Source organism: Mustela nivalis (assembly GCF_964662115.1).
Source record: "Mustela nivalis genome assembly, chromosome: 3".
In the NCBI taxonomy this organism is placed as follows: Eukaryota; Metazoa; Chordata; class Mammalia; order Carnivora; family Mustelidae; genus Mustela; species Mustela nivalis.
The window spans coordinates 84,391,308-84,417,823 of NC_139022.1; the positions used below are offsets into that span (position 1 = coordinate 84,391,308).

General features: G+C 37.5%; 1 protein-coding gene and 1 long non-coding RNA gene across 3 annotated transcripts in view; one reads left to right on the top strand and one right to left on the bottom strand.

Moving 5' to 3' along the window:
• Positions 1-26,516, bottom strand: part of BDP1 (BDP1 general transcription factor IIIB subunit) — a 95,774-nt gene that overhangs the window by 48,743 nt on the left and 20,515 nt on the right. For both annotated transcript variants that reach the window (XM_082722929.1, XM_082722928.1), the window contains exons 8-19: positions 26,317-26,371; positions 22,176-22,319; positions 19,433-19,717; positions 17,106-17,250; positions 12,949-13,107; positions 9,692-9,851; positions 8,077-8,168; positions 6,994-7,192; positions 6,081-6,190; positions 2,346-3,909; positions 1,153-1,337; positions 198-396 (exon numbers count right to left, since the gene is read on the bottom strand). In XM_082722929.1, coding sequence (XP_082579055.1) covers positions 198-396; positions 1,153-1,337; positions 2,346-3,909; positions 6,081-6,190; positions 6,994-7,192; positions 8,077-8,168; positions 9,692-9,851; positions 12,949-13,107; positions 17,106-17,250; positions 19,433-19,717; positions 22,176-22,319; positions 26,317-26,371 — 3,297 coding nt within the window. The remainder of the gene's footprint in view (positions 1-197; positions 397-1,152; positions 1,338-2,345; positions 3,910-6,080; positions 6,191-6,993; positions 7,193-8,076; positions 8,169-9,691; positions 9,852-12,948; positions 13,108-17,105; positions 17,251-19,432; positions 19,718-22,175; positions 22,320-26,316; positions 26,372-26,516) is intronic.
• LOC309860685 lies at positions 1,558-5,702 on the top strand. Its single transcript, XR_014309531.1, has 2 exons — positions 1,558-4,466; positions 4,671-5,702. It is a non-coding gene; the product is annotated as an uncharacterized lncRNA (long non-coding RNA).

Sequence of the window (26,516 nt, forward strand, 5' to 3'; positions counted from 1 at the left end):
TCTACCAACTAAGCCAGCCAGCGGCCCTGGGAAGTCTGGACCTCTTAATCCCCCTTTCCTATTTCACATGCAATAGAAATTATATGAGAAAATATCTGTTAAATGTTAACCCAGCTGTTTTACTTTAGTAGCAATAACTAAGACAAAAAACATCCACCTTGAATAGCACTCACATGTTGAGAAGGGAGTGTACTCACCTGTTCACTGGTCTGCTGCACCACAACAGTCTCAGTTTTATCAGTTTCCAATTTCTTCCCATGTACATATTTTTCTGCTTCTGTAGTCTCTCTCTTTAAAGTTGCTCTTGCTAAGTTCGGTTTTGGTCTCTTGAATCGACTTCTCATAAAAGGTGCTGGTTTAACTTCTAGTGGCTTTTGCTCTTGAGGAAGAGATTTGCTTTTGGAAAAAGGATTATCAAACTTTAGAATGAGTTGAAGGGGCAATGAGAACAGTCTTAGGACAACTTGAGAAACTGGCAATAAATATTAAATCTAATTCTTATTTTTAATTTTTTTAAAATATTTTTATTAACATAATGTATTTTTTGCCCCAGGGGAACAGGTCTGTGAATCATCAGTCTTACACATTTCACAGCACTCACCATTAACACACACCCTCCCCAATGTCTCTTTAAATCTAATTCTTAACAGGTAAACAAATTGGGCTATTTGGCAGATCCTGAAAAATACAAGGAGTACAACTGAAATATAAGCCTATCATCTTTGCAAAGAGAAAACAGCGGCTCTCACACCCATACTGACTTAGGAGTATATGTTACATACAATTCTGATGTTAGTAATTCTCTCAATCTAGTGTCATAATGACCTCAAAATTCTCTCCCTATCATTCCAGAGCTTAGAAGCAGTTTAACACTATGCTATAGATACGTCTTGAAATCTTACTGATAATCTGAAAATGTCTCCTTAGATGCTTTGTCTTGGGCACATGGGTGGCTCAGTCAATTAAGCGTCTGCCTCTGGCTTGGGTCATGATCCCAGGGTCCTGGGATCAAGCTCCCTGCTCAGTGGAGGTCCTGCTTCTCCCTCTCCTTACCCTCTCCCTGCTCTTGCTCTCTCCCTCCAATAAATATTTTTTTAAATAAAAAACAAAGATGATTTGTCTTTAAAAGCACACAGACCAATATGTTTATACCTTAAATTAGTATTTGAAAACTGCTCTGGAACATCTGGAGATAGCATCCCCTTGTCATTTGTTTTATCAGGTTCAGAAGTCTGTAAAGAAGTCTCCAAACAACTCAAGTGACCTGACAGTTCCTTTTCAGAATTTTTTTCTTCTTCAGGTGTCTGCACCACGGATAGTACTTCACTGCTAACATTCTAGAGGAATAGTCACAGGAAATCAGCACAAATGGAAAATGTCACAAGCATGTGAACTTCAAGTAAACTTTTGAGGTTTTTTGAAGATTTTATTTTTAAGTAATCTTTACACCTCACATGCAGCTCAAACCTATAACCCCATGATCAAGAGTCACCTGCTTTAAAAAAAGGTCACATGATCCACCGACTGAGCCAGCCAAGCAGCCCCACTGGAAACAAGCAGCTGGATGGCTCAGTCAGTTGGGCGTCCAACTCTCATTTTCAACTCAAGTCATGATCTCAGGGGTGTGGGATCAAGCCCCACAAAGCGCTTCATGCTGAGTGCGGAGCCTGCCTTAGATTCTCTGACTCTCTCCAAGGCCCACCCCATAAGTGCTCTCTCTCCCTTTCTAAAATAAAGTAAAATTTTAAAAATATTTTTTAAAAAGGAAGAAAAAAGAAAATTTAAAAGTGGAGGGAAGGTGGGGGGCACCTGGATGGCTCAGTCACTCAAGCATCTGACTTGGTTTCAGGTCAGGTCATGGTCTCAGGGTTCTAAGATCGAGCCCTATGTTGGGCTCCATGCTCAGAGCAGTCTGCTTAGTCCACCCCTCCTACTTGCTCTCCTTAAATAATTTAAAAAATAAAAAAATAAAAGTGGAATGGGACAGGAAATAAAAAAAGAAAGACATTTGGTCACAAGAAATAATTCTACTCTATGTTCATATTACAGTTAGCACTAATCCAGTCTAATTCCCTACACTCCTTTTAGCTAAGAGTAACTTCAAACTGACATTAAGAACAGTAACTTAACCACATTTAAATATATTTTTAAGTTACTTTTTTAAAAGATACATAGTTTCTTTAAGGTCCTAAAACACAGAATTTAGGGCTGGGAAAGACTTCAAAGCTTTTAGAGATTTTAAATTTTGTGGGATTTAAGAGCAATAATCACCTTTTTTATTTTGATAATTTTTCCCTGAAAAAGTGTTCAAAAATAGGTTTGCTAAAGAACAGAAAAATACATACTTTGATAGTTAGTGAAGACACAGTGTTGCAGCAACTACTACTGCTCTGCATTAAATCTGTGTCATTTTGTCTTGAGGTCCTGGTCTCCTCTGCTCCATATTTCCTTAAAGAAATGTCTATTTTTCCAGTTTTTTCCAAATCTGCAGCCATTTCTTCAGGAGCACTAATTTCTTCTGATCTGCTTTTCTTTGAGGAAACGTCTCCAGTTTCTTTTGATTCTGCCTCTGTTTCTTCAATAGCAGTCGTCTTTCCTGATACCTTTTCCATCAGGGAAAGATCTCCTTCTCCAGTTTCTTTCAAATCAATCTCCCTTTCCCCCGTGGCACTGATCCCCAGTAGTACCTTTTCCCCCAGGGAAGTTCCCTTTTCAATTTCTTTCCAATCTGTCTCTATTTCACCTTGAGTCTTAGCCTCTGGGGCCTTTTCTTCTATGTCTATTTCTCTTCTTTCAGTTTCTTCCAAATGTGTTTCTCTCTCCTTAATGGCATCAACAATCTCTGGTACATTTTCCCTTATAGAAACCTCACTTCCAGTTTCTTCTAAATGTGTTTCTACTTCATCTATAGTGCTGACCTCTGGGGCATTTTCCTGTAGGGGTATTTTTCTTCTTCCAGTTTCTTCCAAACCTGTCACTATTTCTTCAGTGATATCAGACACCTCTGATACAGTATCCCTTGGGGAAACCTCTCTTCCAGTTTCCTCCAAATTTATCACTCTTTCCTCAGTGACATCAGACACCTCTGATACAATATCCCTTGGGGAAACCTCTCTTCCAGTTTCCTCAGTGACATCAGACACCTCTGATACAATATCCCTTGGGGAAACCTCTCTTCCAGTTTCCTCCAAATTTATCACTCTTTCCTCAGTGACATCAGATACTTCTGATACAGTATCACTTGCGGAAACCTCTCTTCCTGTTTCCTCCAAATTTATCACTCTTTCCTCAGTGACATCAAAAACCTCTGATACAGTATCCTTTGGGGAAACCTCTCTTCCAGTTTCCTCCAAATTTATCACACTTTCCTCAGTGACATCAGACACGTCTGATACAGTATCCCTTGGGGAAACCTTTCTTGCAGTTTCCTCCAAATTTATCACACTTTGCTCAGTGACGTCAGACATGTCTGATACAGTATCCCTTGGGGAAACCTCTCTTCCAGTTTCTTCCAAATTCTTCACTCTTTCCTCAGTGATATCAGACACCTCTGATACAGTGTCCCTTGGGGAAACCTCTCCTCCTGTTTCGTTCAAATCTGTCTCCATTTCCACAGCGCTGGTCATCATTTCTGGTATCGTCTCTCTGGGAGACTTGTCTCTTTCAGTTTTCCCTAAAACTGACTCCATTTCCTTAGTAGAATTAGCCTCCACTGATATGCTCTCCCTTGGTAAGGTTTCTTCCATTCTTGTAATTTCTTTCAAAGGTGCTGCAAATTGCCCAGATTCAATCTCCTCTGACACCTCTTTCTTTGAAAAAATTTCTCTTCTTCTAGCTCCTCTTCCTATATTTGGCTTTGGTTTCTGAAATCGAGTCTTTAGAACTGGGACCTTCTTATCCTCTTGAATACTATATATGTATATAAAAAAAAAAAAAACATACAATCAAATTTTAAACCACACTGCCAGCTAAAAAAAGGATGGTTGAGAAAATACTACTAAAAGACGAGGAATTATCAACTAAAAAATAAATTAAGAAAGCCTCAGACATCTCAGGGTAAAACCTAAAAATTAAAGGAGAGGGAAAAAACCATGTTTTGAAATAATGAATTTTTAAAATGTCTACTCACATAGAGACATGTATAAAGAGAAATCTATCAATAAGGTCAATTAGAGTAGTAGTCAACTGGCTCTGAACCATACCTAATTGTCAACCACACAATCCTTCTCAAATACTGGCTAAGAGTCTCCAGTCCTCTGCAATGGAGCTAGACCAAATTATGTCTACTATTCCTACCTCTTGGCCCCTCCTATCTTTTATCCAGCATATGCATTGCCTTAAGAGTTAAGCAATGCATTTATATGGCCAGATTTGAACAGCATTTCAAATAGCCATATTGAAGTATGACCTGAACAAAAAAGTATAAGAAAGGCTAGACTTTAAATGTGAAGATTGAAAAAACACTAGTAATTGTTGAAACTTTTTTTTTTTAAAGATTTTATTTATTTGACAGACAGAGATCACAAGTAGGCAGAGAGGCAGGCAGAGAGAGAGTGAGAGAAGGAAGCAGGCTCCCTGCTGAGCAGAGAGCCCCATGTGGGACTCGATCCCAGGACCCTGAGATCATGACCTGAGCCGAAGGCAGCGGCTTAACCCACTGAGCCACCCAGACGCCCGTAATTGTTGAAACTAAAAGGGCACCTGGGTGGCTCAGTTGTAAGGCATCTGCCTTCACCTTGGGTCATGATCCCAGAGTCCTGGGATCAAGCCCCCACATTGGGCTCTCTGCTCAGCAGGGAGCCTGCTCCCCCCCCTTCTCTCTATGCCTATTTGTGATCTCTGTCTGTCAAATAAATAAATTAAATATTTAAAAGGAAAACAAAAGAAAACAAATAATAAACAGTGGGGTGCCCTGGGTGATTCAGTCGTGGAGCGGCTGCCTTTGGCTCAGGTCATGATCCCGGGGTGCTGGGATCGAGCCCTGCATCAGGCTCTCTGCTCAGTGAGAAGCCTGTTTCTCCCTCTCCCCCGGCTTGTGTTCCCTCTGTAGCTGTATCTCTCTCTGACGAAATAAATGAATAAAATCTTAAAAACACACACACACACACAAACTACATATAGTAGTGACAAGGAGTCCACTATTCTGTTCTCACTACTTCTGTGCACACTGAATATTTCCAAAGGAAAAACATTTTCCAAAGTATACTAGTAATTCCATAGATTTTGTTTGGTACCCTCCAGAGGGGACATAACAAATAAAAAAAAATGCATGTGGCTAAAAGAAGTATGGGTTTTCATGTATGGGTTTTTCATAAAATTTATGTGAATAAAGGTCATATGTGGATCAATCTAATCCCAAAGAAACAATGAGAAGTAAGTAAGTTGCATTTCATGTTTGAACATAGACATTTAATCTAATATGCATATTAATCAGGTCTAATTTGTGAGGAGTAAATCAACTCATCAAATCACTAGTAACTAAGAAATTAAGAAGAAAGCTATGGGATGCCTGGGTGGCTCAATTGCTTAAACGGCTGCTTTCAACTCAGTATGATCTCAAGGTCCTGGAATCAAGTTCCACATCAGGCTCCTTGCTCAGTAGGGAGCCTACTTATCCCTCTGCCCCTGCCTGTCACTCTGCTTGCTCGTGTTCTCTCTCTCTCTCTGACAAATAAATAACAAAATCTTAAAAAAAAAAAAAAGCTATGACATAAATTGCCCTGAAAAGTCTAGTTATATAGTGAATATCATGTAATCTTAATCATAAAAAATCTATCTGATTTGCTTTTGTTTTAAAAAATTGATTAAACAGGGGCGCCTGGGTGGCTCAGTGGGTTAAGCCGCTGCCTTCGGCTCAGGTCATGAACTCGGGGTCCTGGGATCGAGTCCCGCATCAGGCTCTCTGCTCAGCAGGGAGCCTGCTTCCCTATCTCTCTCTCTCTCTCTGGCTGCCTCTCCGTCTACTTTTAATTTCTCTCTGTCAAAATAATAAATAAAAGCTTTTAAAAAAACATTGATTAAACATTTCTAAAACCTCATACAAAATTCAAAGATTACATAACCATTAAGATGATGCTTACCTTACACATTCATTAACATTCATTTGGAAAAAATTATCTTCTTTCTCAGATTGTAATGGGATGTCTTCAAAGTCGTTTTTACATGACTGATCTTCTACTTGCTCAGGACTCTTAACAACAAAAGACATTTTTAAGGTTTCACAATGAAACACTCATTTATAAAAAATTGCATTGAAAAGTTTGTCCAATTTGAGTATAAAGAAAATGGTAAACATTTCACAATTATAAAATGATACTCAAAGGACACTCTCAAAGGACACTTTTCAAAATGTTATTTAAATATCTTTAAAAAATCTCATAAGCTACACCTTCTACCTAATCTCAAATCCCCCATTCTTTTCCTCTTAATCAGAAAGCAAGTTATAGCACTTCAGTCTTGTCTCTTAGAATTATTCCCAGGGGTCTGTCTTCTGCTTAGTACCATTACTGTATAGACCTTGAGAATTTTAACAAAAGAAATTCATATGTAACTATGATCTGAACTCTTACCCTTATCACAAAGACTAGTTCTTATGTAAATAACCTAAAATTCATCATCTTTGCTCTTGGAATTCTATTTTAATAGGAAGCTTTTAACATTTTACTGTGTTTAAGCCAGAGCTAAAATTCACATATCTAGCTATATTTTCAAAAAGGAGGCATAATTTAAACACCTAAATAATGTGGAGGGGGGAGGCAAGTAAACATGAAGTAGTAAGAGCAAAGCAGATGCTCCATTATGCAAATGCTCAAAATCTAGATTGCTCAGAGTTAAACAGCTTTACAAGTAGCAAAGTTGCTGGCTCTTAAGATTTTGGCTTTAAATTTAATATACAATGTATACAACGGTACAGTCTTGCTGTTTAAAGAGGGGGGTAAAAGAAGGCTGAAGTACTTGTTTAACAAAAAAATTGGAAAGAATCAGAGTACTTACATCTCTAGCAACACAGGATTCACTTTCATTCTTTTTTACATTGGCCTCAATTTTTTCCTGTGATGCTAGAATTTTTCTTTCAGCAGCTTTACCTACATTTGGCTTTGGCCTTTGCAATCGGCTCCTCATTAGTCGTGCTGGTCTGACAGTCTTTGTTTGATCATCTTCCTGCAGACCAATTTTTTCACTCAAACCAGAACTACAAAAGAATAGAACTATGGTTATTCTGAAGTTACATGTTTGTTTTCAGTATTGCTTCTCCACGATACAAATAAGTAAACCATTTGGAATATAAAAATAATTACAAGTGTCCTCAAAAACATCCTCAAAGGGGCGCCTGGGTAGCTCGGTGGGTTAAGCCTCTGCCTTAGACTCAGGTCATAATCCCAGGGTCCTGGGATCGAGCCCCACATCGGGGCTCTCTGCTCAGCAGGGAGCCTGCTTCCCCCTCTCTTTCTGCCTGCCTCTCTGCCTACTTGTGATCTCTGTCAAATAAATAAATAAAATCTTTAAAAAAAAAATCCTCAAAGATACCAATCCTGTTTCTAAACCTTAACGTTTTGGGACAGACATTATCCTGGAACCCGAACTATAAAAATAATTTCATCACAAAACTGAAAAACATCTATATTTGACATACACTTAATACCATTCTCCACTAAGAATACTAGTTTGTAATGTATACCTCCAGGGCCCTAAACAAAGATTATAGCATAAATATACAGTCCAGAATCCAATGGTTCAAATTCATATTAGAATAAGACCTACTCTGAATTTGCATTCCTAGTTAAATATTCCCTTTGAAACCACCTGCTATCCAGAAACATGTACCTTAACCATTAATTAATCTAGTAAGACTTTGGTAAAATCCTGTTAGTAAGTTGAGGAAGAAATGTAACTGCATACCCAATGGATCCATATCAAAATTTATTTCTCCAGCAGCATAAAGAGCACTACTGAAATGTTTCAATACACCTACAGTTAAAAGAAGACTTAAGCACACTAAATAGAAGTAAAATTCAGACATTATCCAGTACAGAACTTATTACAGTCACTCTTGAATTCTACTTCCTAAATACTTACATAGATACAGTCTCAGCTTCTGAGTTCTCTCTCTCTGTATTCTCCATTCCAGAAATGTCCAATGTATTCACTTTATCCTTTTCCATATCATTCTATAAATTCAATTTTTTACATTTTATTGACTTAACATAAAAAAGTCCAAACTTGGTAATAAATGGAAATTAAAACAATGACTTTTCATTTTTTGTTCTTCTAATAATAATAGTTCTATAAATCATCGATGCAGCTGTGAACACTATAAAACATATAATTCTACCTACTACTGACAGGAACAAAAATTGGTATATCCTTTCTGGAAAGCCTTTTGCCCATATGAAATCAAAAGCCTAAAAAACGTTCATACTCAGGGCACTTGGGTGGCTCAGTTGGCTAGTATCTGCCTTCGACTGCTGTCATGACCTCAGGGTCCTGGGATCAAGGCCCATGTTGGGCTCCCTGCTCAGAAAAGAGTCTCCTTCACCCTCTCCCTCTGCCCCTTGCTCCTATTACTGGTGCACGCTCGCTCTCTCTCTCTCTCTCTCTCAAATAAATAAAATCTACTAAAAAAATGTTCATACTATAATAACATTTCTGATTCTAAGTAAATATTTAGACAAACTACAAGAATGTTCACTAGAATATTATATAAAATGTCAAACACCATGAACAGACTAAATATTCTATAATGAGTAAATGGTTAAATTCAGTTTTACCCATTGACAGAATATTATGAAGTCACTAAAAACCATGTTTTCAAAGGATATTTGATAATATGGAAAAATATTTATGAAATGTTAAGAACTGAAGAAAGATAAAACTGAATACTACTAAATTCTGTAATAGAAAAATTGGAAGGATATATGCTAAAATGTTGGTTGCAGCTAGATAATGAGATCACAAGTACTTTTTGTCTTGATTTTTAAAATAATCTGTACTTTCCCAATTTTCCTGAATTTTACAAGATTATAATAACCTGCGGCAACTGGGTGGCTCAGTCGGTTAAGAGTCTGCCTTCTAGCTCAGATGATCCCAGGGTCCTAGGATAGAGCCCTGAGTCAGACTCCCTGCCTAGCAGGGAGAATGCTTCTCCCTCTACCTCTGCCACTCCCCCTGCTTATCCTCTCTCACTCTCATTCAAATGGATAAATAAAAATCTTAAAAAATATTTTTTAAATTTTGAAAATTTATATATGTTAAACAAAAGAGATATGCTGCTCATGAGTATGTTTGAAAAAGTATGTCCTAGGTTCTAAATGCATAAACAGGAGATAAGATACATTTCATATTCATGTGTAAGTTCTCGCACCTTTGTTTTAGTATCAGTTACATTATCATGTAATTATCAACTAAACAATTTATTCCCAACTACTTAGGGAAAATTTATTTTCTATAAAGAGTCTTATTCCAGGGACGCCTGGGTGGCTCAGTTGGTTAAGCAGCTGCCTTCGGCTCGGGTCATGATCCCAGGATCCTGGGATCGAGTCCCACATCGGGCTCCTTGCTCGGCAGGGAGCCTGTTTCTCCCTCTGCCTCTGCCTGCCTCTTTGTCTGCCTGTGCTCGCTCTCTCTCCCTCTGTCTCTGGCAAATAAATAAATAAAGTCTTAAAAAAAAAAAAAAAAGAGTCTTATTCCATACCTTTTCAAATGAAGTTTCTGCATGTAAACTCTTGCTCTCTGCATCTGTTTTACCTTGTGAAAGAACAGATTTCTTCCCAACTGCCCTTGATAAATTGGGTTTAGGTCTCTGCAGTTGTCTTCTTCCCATTAGTTTAACATTTCCTGACTGATCTGTTTCCCTAAGAAATGAAAATTATTTTTTATTTTTTTAAATGAACATTATTTAAATCGCACCAACACAGAGGCACAGTCAAATGAAATTTGGAAAAATTCTTTAAAAATCCACTCAGAGGCAGAAAAGAAGTCCTGTAGGTTTACTCAAAGAGTAGCAAAGAAAACTGAAAAACAAGAGTTGTGAGGAGGTAACTTATTTTACCAGATGCTAAAAAGCAACTATGCAGCATTAATAACTAAAACACTGGTACTGATAACATGAATAAACAGATAAATGAAACACAAAAGAAAACTTAGAAGATGACTTCAAAACACATGCGGCCTGGGTGGCTCAGTGGGTTAAAGCCTTTGCCTTTGGCTCAAGTCATGATCTCAGGGTCCTGGGATCAAGCCCCGCATCAGGTTCTCTGCTCCACAGGGAGCCTGCTTTCCTCCCCTCTCTCTCTGCCTGCCTCTCTGCCTACTTGTGATCTCTGTCTGTCAAAAAAATAAATAAAATCTTAAAAAAAAAAAAAACACATGAAAGAAGTACATTTAAAAAGGCAGCATTTAAAATAGCAAGAATGACGGGACACCTGGGTGGCTCAGTTGGTTAAGCAGCTGCCTTCGGCTCAGGTCATGATCCCAGTGTCCTGGGATCGAGTCCCATATCGGGCTCCTTGCTCCGCAGGGAGCCTGCTTCTCCGTCTGACTCTGCCTTCCACTCTGTCTGTGCTCGCTCTTGCTCGCTCTCTCTGACAAATAAATAAAATCTTTTAAAAAAACAAAAAATAAAAAATAAAATAGCAAGAATGAGATACAAAATAATGTATTGTTACAAACAATATCAAAAGCAATGGTGATGAGAAAACTAACACTGGGGACTAAAACAAGATTAGCTCCATTTCTCGCACTGTACTTGTAGTATGTTCCAACATATCAGAGTTAAATAAAGCCATACAGTCAACAAGGATGAATTCTTTTATAACCCTAAGTTGGGGTAAGCCTTTATAAAGTTTAACTAAAAATTCAAGAGCCATAAAAGAAAAAAAGAAAGAAAATTCAGAAATTTAACTACATAAAAATCAAAAACTTCTACATGACTAAGTCAAAAGTCAAACTACCAACCAAGAAAGGATATTTTGCAAATCACAGAACAAGGCTAATCTCCCTAAAATAAAAAGAGCTCCTACAAATAATAGCATCAAAAACTCATTTTATTTTTTTTTTTTTTAAAGATTTTATTTATTTATTTGACAGAGAGAAATCACAAGTAGATGGAGAGGCAGGCAGAGAGAGAGAGAGGGAAGCAGGCTCCCTGCTGAGCAGAGAGCCCGATTCGGGACTCGATCCCAGGACCCTGAGATCATGACCTGAGCCGAAGGCAGTGGCTTAACCCACTGAGCCACCCAGGCGCCCCCAAAAACTCATTTTAAAACTGAACAAAGAGAAGCTCCTGAGTTGCTCAATCAGTTGAGTGCTGGCCTCTGGCTCAGGGCATGATCCCAGGGTCCTTGGGATCAAGCCCCACATTGGGCTCCCTGCTCAGTACACTACTACAAATGTTATTTTGTCATTTTTAGGATTTTGCTTTTCTACCTTACTTTAATTGTAAGATTACAGCAAATAATATATATAACATACAAAATATGTGTTAATCATCCAATTGTGTCATCAGGCTTCTGGTCAACAGGAGACCATTAGTAGTTAAGTTTGGAAGAGTCAAAGTTATTTGTGGATTCGCAACTGCCAAGGGGTCACTATCCCTAACCACTGTGTTGTTCCTAAGGGTCCATTGTACTTACTTGCAGGTTAAAGGACAGAGGTTTAAGATTTTAAGCACTGTTTGAAAAAATAACCTACATAACCATCAGTTGAGCTTTGATTATATAAACTCTAATCCATCTATATATACTAGAACACTATGAAGTGCTCTCTTCAGTAGCACACAAACACCAGAACACTATGCACTAGGCAGCTATTCAAAAATAATAAGGAATATCTTCATGCAAAGGTATCAAGATATAAAACGAATAAATTGCAAATGGTGTCTGTTTAAGTCTAGGGTGTGTGTGTGTGTGTGTGTGTGTGTGTGTGTGTCTATACACACATACATTATCATCATTAGGGCTTTAAGAAGAGCAAAATAATATAAAGAACATGTATTTGCATTAGCTTTAAAGTACTTTTTGTTAAATCTCAGAAAGAAAATCAGAAATAAATTACACACGGGGCTCCTGGGTGGCTCAGTGGGTTAAAGCCTCTGCCTTTGGCTCAGATCATGGTCTCAGAGTCCAGGGATCAAGCCCCGCATCGGGCTCTCTGCTCAGAAGGAAAGAAGCCCTCTCTCTCTGCCTGCCTCTCTGCCTACTTGTGATCTCTCTCTCTGTCAAATAAATAAATAAAATCTTTTTAAAAAAAAAGAAAGAAAGAAATTACACAAGTTACTTAGAGTGAATGCAGACATAGGAGAAGGGATATTTTATTCTTTTTATACTTTTAGGTGTTTTTGTGCCATAAGACCATTTTGCCTATTCCAAAGAGTAAACTTTTGTTTAAAAAAAAAAAAAAAAGTTTCATTTTCAGTGTGACTGTGCTTTACTGAAAATAAATAAGAATTCATAAACTAAATAGCGTGTAAGCCTATATGAGGAGTTTAGGAGGGACTCAAGGAAGTCTGAATTTCTGAGCTATATCTTTTCAAAGGCAGATTCTTAGAGTGTTTTTATTCTGTTTTTAGTGCAAATATTAATCAATATTTACACACTAGGAAATATAATTTCTTTAAAGTCATCAATATCAAAAATCTACTACTTTGAAAAATGATTCAAACCAAGTAAAAGTATCTCACAGCAAATGTTTAGGCTTCCAAATTATTTTAGAATTTCAGCATAAGTCACCACTGTGCATAAAATTCCTGTCATGGTTATAAAAGAGCATCTTTCTATAATAAAATATAAAGTGATAAGCCCTTATGTCACAATCAGACCACAGTACAATTATATATTAAATGGTGTACCACCCCTTCTAATCCCTAAAGAAAGAAACATTAACCTTTCTTAAATAAGAAATCATCACAGTTTTGAAAATAAATTTTAAAATCCTAACATATAAAATACTTACAATGATTTATTTTTTAGGTCAACACTGCTTTCTTCTGTATAATTCCTTTCAACATTATTCACCTCACACAGTGCACTAATTCCAGCTTCTGATAAAGGCAAACCTGAAGGGCTTGATTCTGAAGCTTCAGTTCCTAGTGATGTGGCATCTTGTTGACCACTAAGCAAATGAAAATACAGGAGGAAAAGAATTCTTAGTAATATGTGTTTTATAATAACTACTTATAATAATAACTACTTAAAATATTTCTTAATATATAAAACAACTGGGAAAATGATACTTTGTATTTTGGTATTATCAATATAAATATTTTGGCTTTTCTATGATCCTTCTTGCACCATATTGCTAAAAACTGTATCTTCAGGGGTGCCTGGGTTGCTCGGTCGGTTGAGCATTCAACTCTTGATTTTTGACTCAGGTCATGACCTCAGGATGGTGAGATCAAGTCCCAAGTCAAGCTTCACAATGAAAGTGGAGGCTGCTTAAGATTCTTAACTCTAGGGAACAACCTGAGGGCTGCTGAAGGGGAGGAGGTTGGGGGATGGGATAACTGGGTGATAGTCATTAAGGAGGGCGCTTGATATAATGAGCACTGGGTGTTATATGCAAGTGACAAATCACTAAAATCTATCCCTGAAATTAATAATATACTATATGTTAACTAACATGAATTTAAATAAAATCTTAAGAAAGAAAGTTTTCTACCAAAAAAGAATCAATCTTTCCCCCTTCCTCTGCCCCTCTCTCCCTACTCGCACATACTCCCTCTCTCTCAGAAACAACCAACCAACCAACCAAAAAAAACCTGTACCTACAGAGAAAGTAACAGCCACAAATTAAAAGGCATAGGAAAACACTCAAGTCAAAATGAAAAATTCTTAATTATATGGGGTTGACAAATCAAATCTATGTGCAAAATCAGAGCAATATTAAGGAATAATCTCTCATTTCAATCTTATACAGGCAGGCCCTGCTTTGCATGGTAGTCTGTTAACCAAAAGTTTTATAAATCCGAGGACACAGTGCCAATATGCATAAGCTGCACTTAGCACTGTATGCCAAAGCAAGACTGCCGTATTATGAAATACTCCAACTAATAATGATATAAATGATGGCCATGTACTAACTGGCACCCAGAAGCAACACATACAACATTCACCTCATTCTTCCTACTGGGTGTTTTTCTTTTCCCAACTAATCAATAAGAACTCTTTATATGTTATTTGCTGGTTACATAAAACCTCCCCAATACTATGCTTGCCTTTCACTTTCCTTGTGAACCCTTTTGTCAAAAGAAATAGTTTACTGTGGTCAAATTCGTCAATTTTAACTTTTAAAGTTTTGTTTTTCATACCTTAAGAAATCCTTGACATCCCAAAGGTATTTCCAAATACCTTTGTCTAAAAGTTTTCAAGATTTGCTTTACACATGATTTTATTTATTTATTTATTTATTTGGGTGGGGGGGGCAGGAGCACACACAAGCAGGGGGAGTGGCAGGCAAACGGAAAGGCAGGCTCCATCCTGAGCAAGGAACCCGACACGAGACTCAAGATTCGATCCTAGGACCCTGGGATCATAATCAGGCCAAACACTAACCAGTGTCTGCCAACTGACCCACTGACTAAGTGGCTCAGTTGGCAGACACTAACTAACTGACCCACTCAGCATCCTTGTAGCCCTGAATCTATCAGAAATTTAGCATACAGGGTGAAATAAGGATCCAATACTATCTAATATTAGATATATCTAAACATCTAGTGAATATTTCATTCAATCTTCACCTACAAATTTCTAATGTTACCTCTGCCCCATTTATCAGATTCCTAAATTTTTCCCCCTAGGCTTTATATTCACTTCTGCTGAGACAATTTGTCCTTGTGCCAATAACACACTACTTTAATTACTCCAGCTTTAGATTTATTAATACATTTTCACCCCAGAAATGCATTTCAAATTGTCTTTACCACTCATGACACTTTGCTCTTGTGTAATTCATAATTTAAGAATCAGCTGTTTTTACAAAACCAGCTAGAATCTTAGCAGTCATTACAGGGTTGTTTCTCCCCTAAAATGTGCCACAGTATCTTTTAGGTGTAGTTTATTAAATTAGTTTTATCTCTGAAGTCACAATATAAATGTCTGTCACCGGGCGCCTGGGTGGCTCAGTGCGTTAAAGCCTCTGCCTTCCGCTCAGGTCATGGTCCCAGGGTCCTGGGATTGAGCCCCGCCTCTGGCTCTCTGCTCAGCAGGGAGCCTGCTTCCCTTTCTCTCTCTCTGCCTGCCTCTCTGTCTACTTGTAATCTGTCAAATAAATAAATAAAATCTTTTTATAAATAAATAAATAGTCTGTCACCTAGCAAATTAAGGATCCAAGGTCCATAGGCCCAGCTTCAAAGAAACTATTAATCTTCCAAATTGTATGAACTAGCACAGACAGACAAGTTGGACAGTATCAAATGAAAAAGCTTCAGCACAGCAAAGGAAATAATCAACAAGATCAAAAGACAACCTATGGAATGGGAGAAAAAAATCTGTAAACCATTAATCTGACACAAACTTAATATCCAAAATATATAACAGGTACGCCTATAATTCAATTTAAATAACGTAATTAAAAAATATGAAAGGGGACACCCCTGCACTGTAAAATGTTGGGTTTGTGGGTCACAGACAGAAGTGGGTTTTTTAGTTGAAATTTTTTTAACATTCTTCATGAATGTAAATTTGTACTATTTAACTGACTATTCTTGGTGTAAAATCTTGTCATGTGTATAAAAATAAAAAAGATCCCAAATTTAAAAAAAATATATGAAAGGGGAATGAATAGATATTTCTCCAAAGAAGACATACAAATGGCCAATAAACATATGTTAAGCTCCTCAATCACTAATTGGGGAAATGCAAATCAAAACCATAATGAAGTATCATCTCCCCTATGTCTGAATAACCACCTTCAAAACACAAAGAAAACAGAAAATAGTAAGTGTTGGTGAGAATATGGAAAACTGGTAACTTTGTGCACTGCTGATGGGAAGGTAAAATAGCACAACCACTGTGAAGAACAGTGGGGAGGCTCCTCAAAAAGTTAAAAATAAAAAAGTGCCTGGCTGGCTCATTCAGTACAGCATGTGACTTTTGATCTTGGTTGTAAGTTTGAGCCCCACATTGGGGTTAAACTATTTTTTAGGTAAAAAAATAAAATAAAATAAAATGTAAAAAATATTAACAGAACAATCATAGGATTCAGTAATCCCTGTTCTGGGTATTTATCTAAAAGAAATTAAGAAATGGAAACAGAACCTCAAAGAGATATCTGCATTCCAATGTTTGTTACAGCAATATTTAAAATAGCCAAGAGATGAAAACAGCCTAAATGTTCACTGAGAGATGCATGAATAAAGAAATATATTTTTAAAAGGAAATATTGTCAAATGCTGTAATACAGATGAAACCTGAAAACATTATGCTAAGTGAAATAAGCCACTCAGGGACGCCTGGGTGGCTCAGTTGGTTAAGTGTCAGGTCATGAGATCGAGCCTTACATGGGCTCCACACTGAGAGTAGAGCCTGCTGTGGCTTCTCTCTCTCTCTCTTTCTCTGCCCCTACCCTGCCCAACCCAACCTCGTGCTTGCTCTCTCCCAACAAAAAAAGAAAGAAAAGGAAAAAAGAAACCCATGCAAACACCAACCACAAGACAGCTGTAGCAAAGTAAACATCAGAACAAAAAGCAGTATCAGTGGGGCGCCTGGATGACTCAGTGGGTCAGGCCTCTGCCTTCAGCTCAGGTTATGATCTCAGTATCCTGGATTGAGCCCCCACATTGGGCTCTCTGCTCCTTGGGGAGCCTGCTTCCCCACCCTCTCTGCCTGCCTCTCTGCCTAGTTGTGATCTCTTGTCTGTCAAATAAATAAATAAAATCTTAAAAAAAAAAAAGAGTAATATCAGAATGATACACACAAATGATAAAAGGGTGATTTAACCAAAATACAACTCTAGTTACGCATGCACCTAACAAGAGCTTCAAAAGAATTGAAGAAAAACAAATACGACTGAAAAGAATAACAGGCAAGTTCACAATTACAGCTGGAGACTTCACTCCCCTCTCAGTAACTGATAGGAGATGTAAACAAAGTCAGTAAAGGTATAGAAAATACCTTGATGAAAGGGTAGGGTCAGTTCTTTTCTCAGCTTTTTCACTGGAGGATAAATCCACAATGTCATCCATATTCTGCATGCGAGAAAGCTTCTGTTCCTTATTGACTTCATCTTCATTTATCTCCCTTAAAGACTGACCTTTATCTATGAATACAAAATGCACGTTATTCTAAAAACATCAACTTTTTAAAGCACAAAGGAATTTACATAAAACAGCATTTTTCCTACCAATCATAAAAGCATTCCACATCCAAGTTCCTCTATGTAAGGCAGAGATCTTAATTTTAGAACATTAATGAAAAGGTAATTAAAAAAAAACAAATAAAAACTTTTAAAATCTAAAAAATTTTAAAAATTAGGAAAAAGTGGGGTTTTTTGTTTTTTTAGAAAAAAGTTTTTAAAAAAATTTTTTAAAAAGATAATCAACTTACAACTGTTTAAGTTGTAACTGTGTTTTGAGGATCACCCCAAAGTTTCTGGGTAGTTTGTAGCATTCTTTTATCTTGCTTAATTTTTTTTTTTTTTTTAAATTTGACAGAGATCACAAGTAGGCAGAAAGAGAGGAAGGGAAGCAGGCTCCCTGCTGAGCAGAGAGCCCGAAGCGGGGCTCAATCCCAGGACCCCGGGATCATGATCTGAGCCAATGGCAGAGGCTTTAACCCACTGAGCCACCCAGGCGCCCCTATCTTGCTTAAATTTTAAATGGTTAAAATAACTTGTTACAGGTAGACTCATCTATTCTGCTCCTTCAGAAAAATCATAATTAATAACATAGTAACAGCTATCATTTACTTAGTATTTACTAAGTGACAGAAACTTTAAGCCCATCAAATGCATTATCTCCTTTAATACTGAAAACAATCCTATTAGAAGGTGGTAAACCCATCAAAGAGAAAAAAAACCTGGGTTCAAGATCTTAGGTGACCTATCCAAGGTCATAATTAGCAAACAAAAAAGCTGGAATCTAAACTAAGGTCTGTTTGATTTCCAAAGTCCAACTTCTTAATTACTGAGCTATTCTGCTTTTTATGTAGTATCTTTACTAGAAAACCACAAATGAGTATAATACTGTGATGCCTAAAATTACACTACGCTACAACCAAGACTCATTTATTAAAATCATATTGCTAAAACTGAATTACATAAATTTAAATTCTATAGAAACATTTTTCTGATTTGCTACTATCTTCTTCTTCTCTATTTACTTGATTATTTACTTTAAGTAATCCACATATGAATTCTTAAGAGACTAAATATGCCCAAATCTCTTAGCCCTCATACCTTAGCAAATCCTGAGTGTCAAAATGCCTGCATTCTAACAGAGCTAAAAAAAAAAGTAAGAAAGAAAGAAAGAATGAGAAAGAAGAAAAATGAAAAAAGGGAGGGAGGAAGAAAGGAAAGAAGTAGTAGGAAGGAAGGAAGGAAACATTTCAGTAGCTCTTGTATAAAAATTAAACAACTTATTGTGGATTCAAAGGTGCTCTGTAGACACAGATCATGAACACTTGTGATTTATTAAGAGACACAAGCAATAGGGGGGCCTGGCTGGCTAGGTAGGTTAACCCTCTGCCTTTGGCTCAGGTCATGATCTCAGGGTCCTGGGATAGAGCCCTGCGTTGGACTCTCTGCTCGGTGGAGAGCCTGCTTCCCTTCCTCTCTCTCTCTGCCTGCCTCTCTGTCTGCTTGTGATCTATGCCTGTCAAATAAATAAATAAAATCTTTAAAAAAAAAAGAGCGACACAAGCAATATACAGTTAACTATATACATTGTAATGACTCCTAATCACTGTTTGGTTTTAAGTAAAAAAGATCAAGACCTGAGCTGAAATCAAGAGTTGGATGGTTAACCGGGGCACCTGAGTGGCTCAGTGGGTTAAAGCCTCTGCCTTTGGCTCAGGTCATGATCCCAGGTCCTGGAATCAAGCCCCGCATCAGGCTCTCTGCTCAGCAGGGAGCCTGCTTCCTCCTCTCTCTCTGCGTGCTTCTCTGCCTACTTGTGATCTCTGTCTGTCAAATAAATAAATAAAATATTAAAAAGAAAAAAAAAAAAATAAGAGTTAGATGCTTAACCAAATGAGCTACCCAAGTGCCCCAGAAACATCCGAGAAAAATCTCCACAGGTCACTTTCGTTTCTTTACCCCTCAACAATAAACTTCTTTCCTTTAAATTGAAAACAAAAGGATTTAACACAGTAACATGAATGCAGACTACAAAACTTAAGTGCTACTAGTTGATGCTACTCAGAATTATTTAAATTACACATCATACTACAATACAAGTTTTCTCTAGTAATACAGGAACTATTAATGTATATAAGAAACTTACTTTCATATGTTTCTCCTTTAGAATGACCTAACTGAACAGTGGCATTTTCTGAAAGATTTTTTACTTCTTGTTGACCAACTTCATCCTGATTCTTTCTTCTTCTTTTCTTTTGATTTAGGTCTGTTTCTAATGCAATCTGTTCTGAATCCTGTGCTGTTAAAGTCTGAGAGTGCTGTTCTTCTTCAACTATCTGAGCATCCTTTTGAGATGGTTCTGTGTCTGAAATTATGGTGCTTGGAGATACATCTGGATCATCATTTCCTCCTTCACTGGCAACTTTTTTCACTTTGAAAATAAAAGATATTGTCATAAACATATAAATAACCTAAAGAAAAATTCTTAAAAGATGGAGAAGATAAATACTGAAGGATATCTGGGCAAAAGTTTGAAGCCAACTTAACACATCCAACTGGGAATGACTAAAGAAGTTGTAATACACTTATGCTATAAAAATCCACACAAAAGGGCTGCCTGGGTGACTGTCATTGAGCGTCTGCCTTTGGCTCAGGTCATGATCCCAGGGTCCTGGGATTCAGCCAGCGTTGGGCTCCATGCTCAGCAGAAGGCCTGCTTCTCCCTCTCCCACTCCCCCTGCTCGTATTCCCTGTCTCTCTCTCAGTAAAATAAATAAATAAAGTCTTTTAAAAAAATCCACACAACAAATATAATGAGGTAGGTTTGTGAGTAGTAATATGAAAGATTTAAAAAAAATTGTTGCCCAAAAAACTCAAGTTGCAGAAAATATATACAATATGATCTCATTTTTATTAAGCAAAAACAATTACATATCCTCTAAGACACACATACACTTGAACAGAAAAGTTTACTAATAGTTGTCCCTAGAAAATCTGGACAATTTGATTTCAGGGCAGGGTACAAAAGATAATTCAACAAACTTATTTTCTGCACCATTTATTTTTCAATGAACAATCTTTTTAACAAATATTTTTAAACAGTTTCTAGTGCCTTTTTTATGAAGGCATATTCACAGTTAACTGTATCAAAAGATGAAAACAATAAATCACTTTTAGAAAACCAAACAAGAGATCACCATGGAGACATCAACCAAAAACAAACTTAACTTCACAACCATGGTCGATCAAGACATCTTCTCTAAAAATATCTAATCTTTAAAAAATAATAAAATACAGTGTCATTTATGTTGGTTCAAAAAAAAAAAGTCGTAACAAGATTTTAAAACTGGGAAGACAACTGGATTCTCTAACAGAATAATAAACAGTAATTTTTAAATTCTGAGACTTGTAATAATATATCTGAAAAGTTCTCCCATTAAGTAAGATACAATGATTTACTCATGCTTTCACTTATAACATAATAATCATGTTAATATACCTATTTTAATCTCCAAGGGCCATGTATAGTTACTAAAAGAAATGACGAAAGAATGAAATGATTTTGTAGTTACCAATACAATGTTTAAAGTGATACAGACATGCTCCAGAAAAAGAAATGCAAAATTGCTCTGTGCAGAGGAGAGTTAATGTGGCAGGACTCACTGCTATCCCTTCAAAGGCCTGCTTAAAAGGTTGGCCTTTGGGCTGTGTCTGGAAACTTGCTCTTAGGGAGAATTCACACCAGCCTGACAAAAGTGGCCTAAAATGTTTGTACAAACAATGTGGTTTATGCTGAAAAACTATTTTCGTTTTGGGAGTTCTGAATTCTAATATGTGCCAGGCAGAGGGTGTCTATATGACCAACTTCCAATAAAAACCTCAGATACTGAGTTTCTAACAAGCTTTGCTGGTAGACAATTTGTTACGTATCTCTTCACGACTTGTTGCTATGGGAATGAAGCAGCATATACTGGGTAACTCTAGGTGAGAGGACTCATAAGCTTGCACCTAAATTCCCCTCAACTTGGAGCCACATGTATTTCCCTCTGCTAATTTTATTCCATATCCTTTTACTGTAACAAATCTCAACTGTTTATATAACTATATGCTGGATCTTGTGACTCTCCAAGCCAATAATCAAACCTAGCAGTAGTCTTGCAGACCCGCAAAGCAGACTCTTATGGCCCTAGGCTCAAGTCCTGCCTCTTCCACTACTAAAACTGTGAGACCTAAGGAAAAAGGAACAAGATCTCCAAGGCTGTTTCCAAGTGACTAAAACAAACAGAAAGGGTCTAGGATGTGGACTACCTAACATACAAAGATCGCCATAGTTCCATGATTCTTTAAAGTACTGGAATGTTTAAACATTGTCCTCCTAGAGGTAAACATTGTCCTCCTAAACCAAAATTCATATGATTAAGAAAGTATCTGCCTAAAAATACAAATACCTACATACAAACAAGTTTCTACCCCAGTACAAGTCAACATTAACCCTAAGAAATAAACTGTGCTCAAACAATACAATCCAGTCACAAGGAAAAGTATCAAGAGTTCCACTTTTTAAATATTATAACTTACTGCGAGGTTATACAAAGGAAAATCATGATAAGTAACCAAACATGACACCCCCAAATTCCAATGCTCTTTTATTAGCCACAACTATGCCCTAGATGCAATAAAGATGTCAAAGAGACCAGCCATGCCGATTATAAAATTTACAAGGAAGTACTACTTTGGGCAAGATAACTAAAAGATTAGAGAAAAACCAGTTCTCCCCAAGTGATGCCCTGATGATCTCAACTACCTGAACTACAAAGGAATGCTCAAAGACTTAAGGGACAACATTCCAAGTTTATTATTATTAAATAATAGAACACACTTCCTTTTACCTTTTACATTTTTCCTTGGCTTAGAGGATTTCTTCTCCTTTAAACTCTGATTTTTAACAGATTTTTGTTTTCTTTTCTCTTCTTCAGCAAGAACTTTCTGAAGCAAATGAGCAAAAAAATCGAAGTCAAAAGGGCGCTTTTCCTCTGTTTAAAAAAAAAAGAAAAAGAACCTTCAAATTTTTATTTTAAAAAGAGAAAGAATTTTCAAGTATCATGATGTCAAAAGCAAATGGACCTATTAGCAGGAGAATGCACAACCAACTCTAGTCACTGTAGTATTCAAACAAAGGAAAACCGAGCAATAAAAAGGAATAAGCTGCATTAGTTTAAAAAAAAAAAAAAAAAAAAAGTAAAAAGGAACTACGTACTGATGTAAGTAATACTACAGGAAAAATCTCAAAAATGCTGCCTAAAAGAAGGCAGACATAAAAGAATATATACTGTATGATGCCATGAATAAGAAGTTCTAGTACAAAGCTAAACTAACCTATGATGTTTCAAATGAAAACCGCGGTGGTCCTGCATCAAGACAGCCATAGAAACGGACTAGAAAGGGACACAAGGGGCCTTTCCAAAGTGATGAAAATGTTCCATACCTTATTTTGAGTGGTGGTTATACAGGTATACTCTTTGTCACAACTCAAACTATAAATTGCACTGTAAGTAAATTATCAATCAACTTTAAGAAAAGACTAAAGAATGCAGAATTGCTCAGAATTAGTATGACTAATTCCTCAAAAGCCTCCCCACCATGATATGTCCTCTCTTCAACACAACCCTTTCACTGTTTACTCTTCCAAGTATCAGCAAAAAAGGAAGCAAATGAATTTTGATCAGGACCACGCTCACTAAATAGCCAACAACAACATTACATCAGAAAAAGCCATGAACAGGGTGCTTTGCAGGCTCAGTCAGCAGACTGAGTCACAGGACTCTTGATCTTTAAAACCTACTTTAAAACCTACTTTAGGGCGCCTGGGTGGCTCAGTGGGTTAAGCCGCTGCCTTCGGCTCAGGTCATGATCTCAGGGTCCTGGGATCGAGTCCCGCATCGGGCTCTCTGCTCAGCAGGGAGCCTGCTTCCCTTCCTCTCTCTCTGCCTGCCTCTCTACCTACTTGTGATCTCTGTCAAATAAATAAATAAAATCTTTTAAAAAAATAAAAAATAAAAAATAAAACCTACTTTAAAAAAGAAAGAGAAAAAGAAAAAGAGCAAGCTATGAACAAACCAGGAATGAATCCATTACAGGAGTCAAATCCTTGCCTAATATCTACATCCAACAATACAGTGAATGTAGAAGAAATTGTGCTTTATATACATAAGACCCAAGATTGGTTTAATTGCAAGATGACTACAACATGGCCTCAGAAAAAGAGGTATATAGGGGCGCCTGGGTGGCAGTCAGTTAACTATCTGCCTTCAGCTCAGGTCATGATCCGAGAGTTCTGGGATTGAACCCCGCAGTGGGCTCCCTGCTCAGCAAGAAGCCTGCTTCTCTCTTACCCTCGGCTGCTCACCTACTTGTGCTCGTTTGCTCTCTCTGTCAAGTAGATAAAGAAAATCTTCAAGAAAGAAATAGCGGCATATACCATAACAAAAACAAATCAGCCTCAAAAAACCAAGCCCAAACCTGGAATTCCTGAAGGCCCTGTCTATTGTGGACCCAGTCTTTTTCTGTTCTGACCACCCACAAAATGATTCTGAAAAATACACCATTAAAATCATTCTCTCTTGGTGCTCGCTTCGGCAGCACATATACTAAAATTGGAACGATACAGAGAAGATTAGCATGGCCCCTGCGCAAGGATGACACGCAAAATCATTCTCTCTGGGCACCTGGGTGGCTCAGTGGGTTAAGCCGCTGCCTTTGGCTCAGGTCATGATCTCGGGGTCCTGGGATCAAGTCCCGCATCGGGCTCTCTGCTCAGCAGAGAGCTGCTTCCTCCTCTCTCTTTCTCTCTGCCTGCCTCTCTGCCTACTTGTGATTTCTCTCTGTCAAATAAATAAATAAAATAAAATCTTAAAAAAAAAAAAAATCATTCTCTGATGATGGGGCCCATGGCTGGCTCAGCTGGTAGAACATGCAACTCTTAATCTTGGAGTTGTGAGTTAAAGCCCCAAGCTGGACCTAGAAAATGCTTAAACTAATAAATTTTTTTAAAGATTTTATTATTTTTTTTTAATTTGACAGAGAGAAATCACAAGTAGATGGAGAGGCAGGCAGAGAGAGAGGGGGAAGCAGGCTCCCTGCTGAGCAGAGAGCCCGATGCGGGACTCGATCCCAGGACCCTGAGATCATGACCTGAGCCAAAGGCAGCGGCTTAACCCACAGAGCCACCCAGGCGCCCTAAATAAATAAATTTAAAAAAAAAAAAAAATTCTCAAAGGAATTGAAAATGTTATAAAAGAAAAAAATTGAGGTTTTAATTTTTTTTTAATTTTCCACTATAAAGCACCCAAATCAGTGAATTTAACAGTTTTCTATTATAATGATTTTAACAATGCCTCTACACCCCCATAAAGACTGCAGATCTATAGATTCTTTTCTTATTATAATGCACTAAATGTAATACGGTTTCAGGACTACCTCTCCAAAATGGAGGAGGCTGAGGACCAAAACAATCCAGATATTCCAGGAGTCATTCCTGGAAGTCATAAGGGCCCAACACAACATTGGGTGTAGAGTCCAGTCACCTGCCTTAGTGCCTACTCATAAAGTAAACACATTATCAGTTCTCACTTGAGATTTTGTTCTGAGATTAGCACTCCAGCAAATGGATACTGAATACATTTACTTATCATGAAACATTGATAACTGTCTTCCAGACAAAGAATACAGGTACTACTTTATTTTTTTTAAAGTAGTGAACCTTTTTTTAAAAAAAAGATTAATTTATTTGACAGAGAGAAACACAGCAAGAGAGGGAACACAAGCAGGGAGAATAGGGGAGACAGAAGCAGGCTTCCCACCGAGCAGGTAGCCCAATGGCAGGGCTCAATCCCCTAACCCTGGAATCATGACCTGAGCAAAAGGCAGACCCTTAACGACTGACCCACCCACCCAAGCGCCTGGTATCAAATATTTATTTATCTGTCTTTAAATTTTTTTTTTTTTTTAAGTAATCTCTACACCCAACATGGGGCTCTAATTCATGATCCCGAAATCAAGAGTTGCAAGCTCTTACTGACTGAGCTAGCCAGGAGTTACTACAGGCACTATTTCTAACAATGCATTCAAATTTGTTTTTCAGTCAGATCCCTTGATGTTTTCCTCCAGACTTAAAAATAAAAAATGTTCATTTCAATGAGGTTATTACTTAAAAGCTAAAAAATATGTATCATTGTTTCAAATCAGGTATAAATTCACATGCCATCTTTTCGAACAAAACTTTCCTGACAACTTGATCTACACATCCACTCTTCACCCGCTCTTTTCTTCTTCTTAGAAATTACTCACTTTCTGCAATTAACGATGCTTACTGACTTTATCCCTTCCCCCACTCAATTAGACTTATGGCTCTAACAACAACCTTCTCATCTGCCCTGTTCACCATCATATCCCCAATGCCTAGAATACTAACTAGCACACAGGAAATATTCAGTATTGTTTACTGAATGACCACAAGAATGAATCATCTATAGTGTAAGCTCTTCTAGAAATTTCTTGAATACAGTTTCCTCAAAATAAAAAACATTTAGAAATGGTGTCTTCAGGGGGCACCTGGGTGGCTCAGCTAGTTGAGTATACAACTCCTGATTTTGGCTCAGGTCTTGATCTCTGGGTTCTGGGATCGAGCCCTGCGTCAGGTGCTCAGGGGGGAGTCAGCATTAGATTCTCTCTCTCCCTCCTTCTCTGCCCCTCCCCAGCATGAGATCTCTCTATCTCAGTTCCTCTATAACTTCTGGAACTCAGAGCTCTGCTTTCTTGCTTCTTCATGTTTTCGCTTATCCCCTCCCTTCCCTACAGATCTGTTATCAGTTCCCAGACCTGCACTCCTCAAGAGAAAAGGCTCCAGTCTTGTTCTTCCTATGACAATAAAGAGACAAAACAAATCTAAAACACAATGGAACTAAACACAAAAGACTGGTCATTTTTTACGATCTCCAAGTGATATGTTGTAAAAGAGATATAAATACTTACGAAAGGCTTTGTCTATTCTCCATCCATTTGTTTTCTCCTCACGTTTAAATTTGTTCTGTTAATAAAAGAAAAAAAAACCTATAGTAATTTTCTCCCATTAAAAAATTACAGGGGTGCCTGAGTGGCTCATTAGTTAGGAATCCAACTCTAGATTTCAGCTCAGATCATGATCTCAGGGTCATGATATGAAGCCCTGCTCA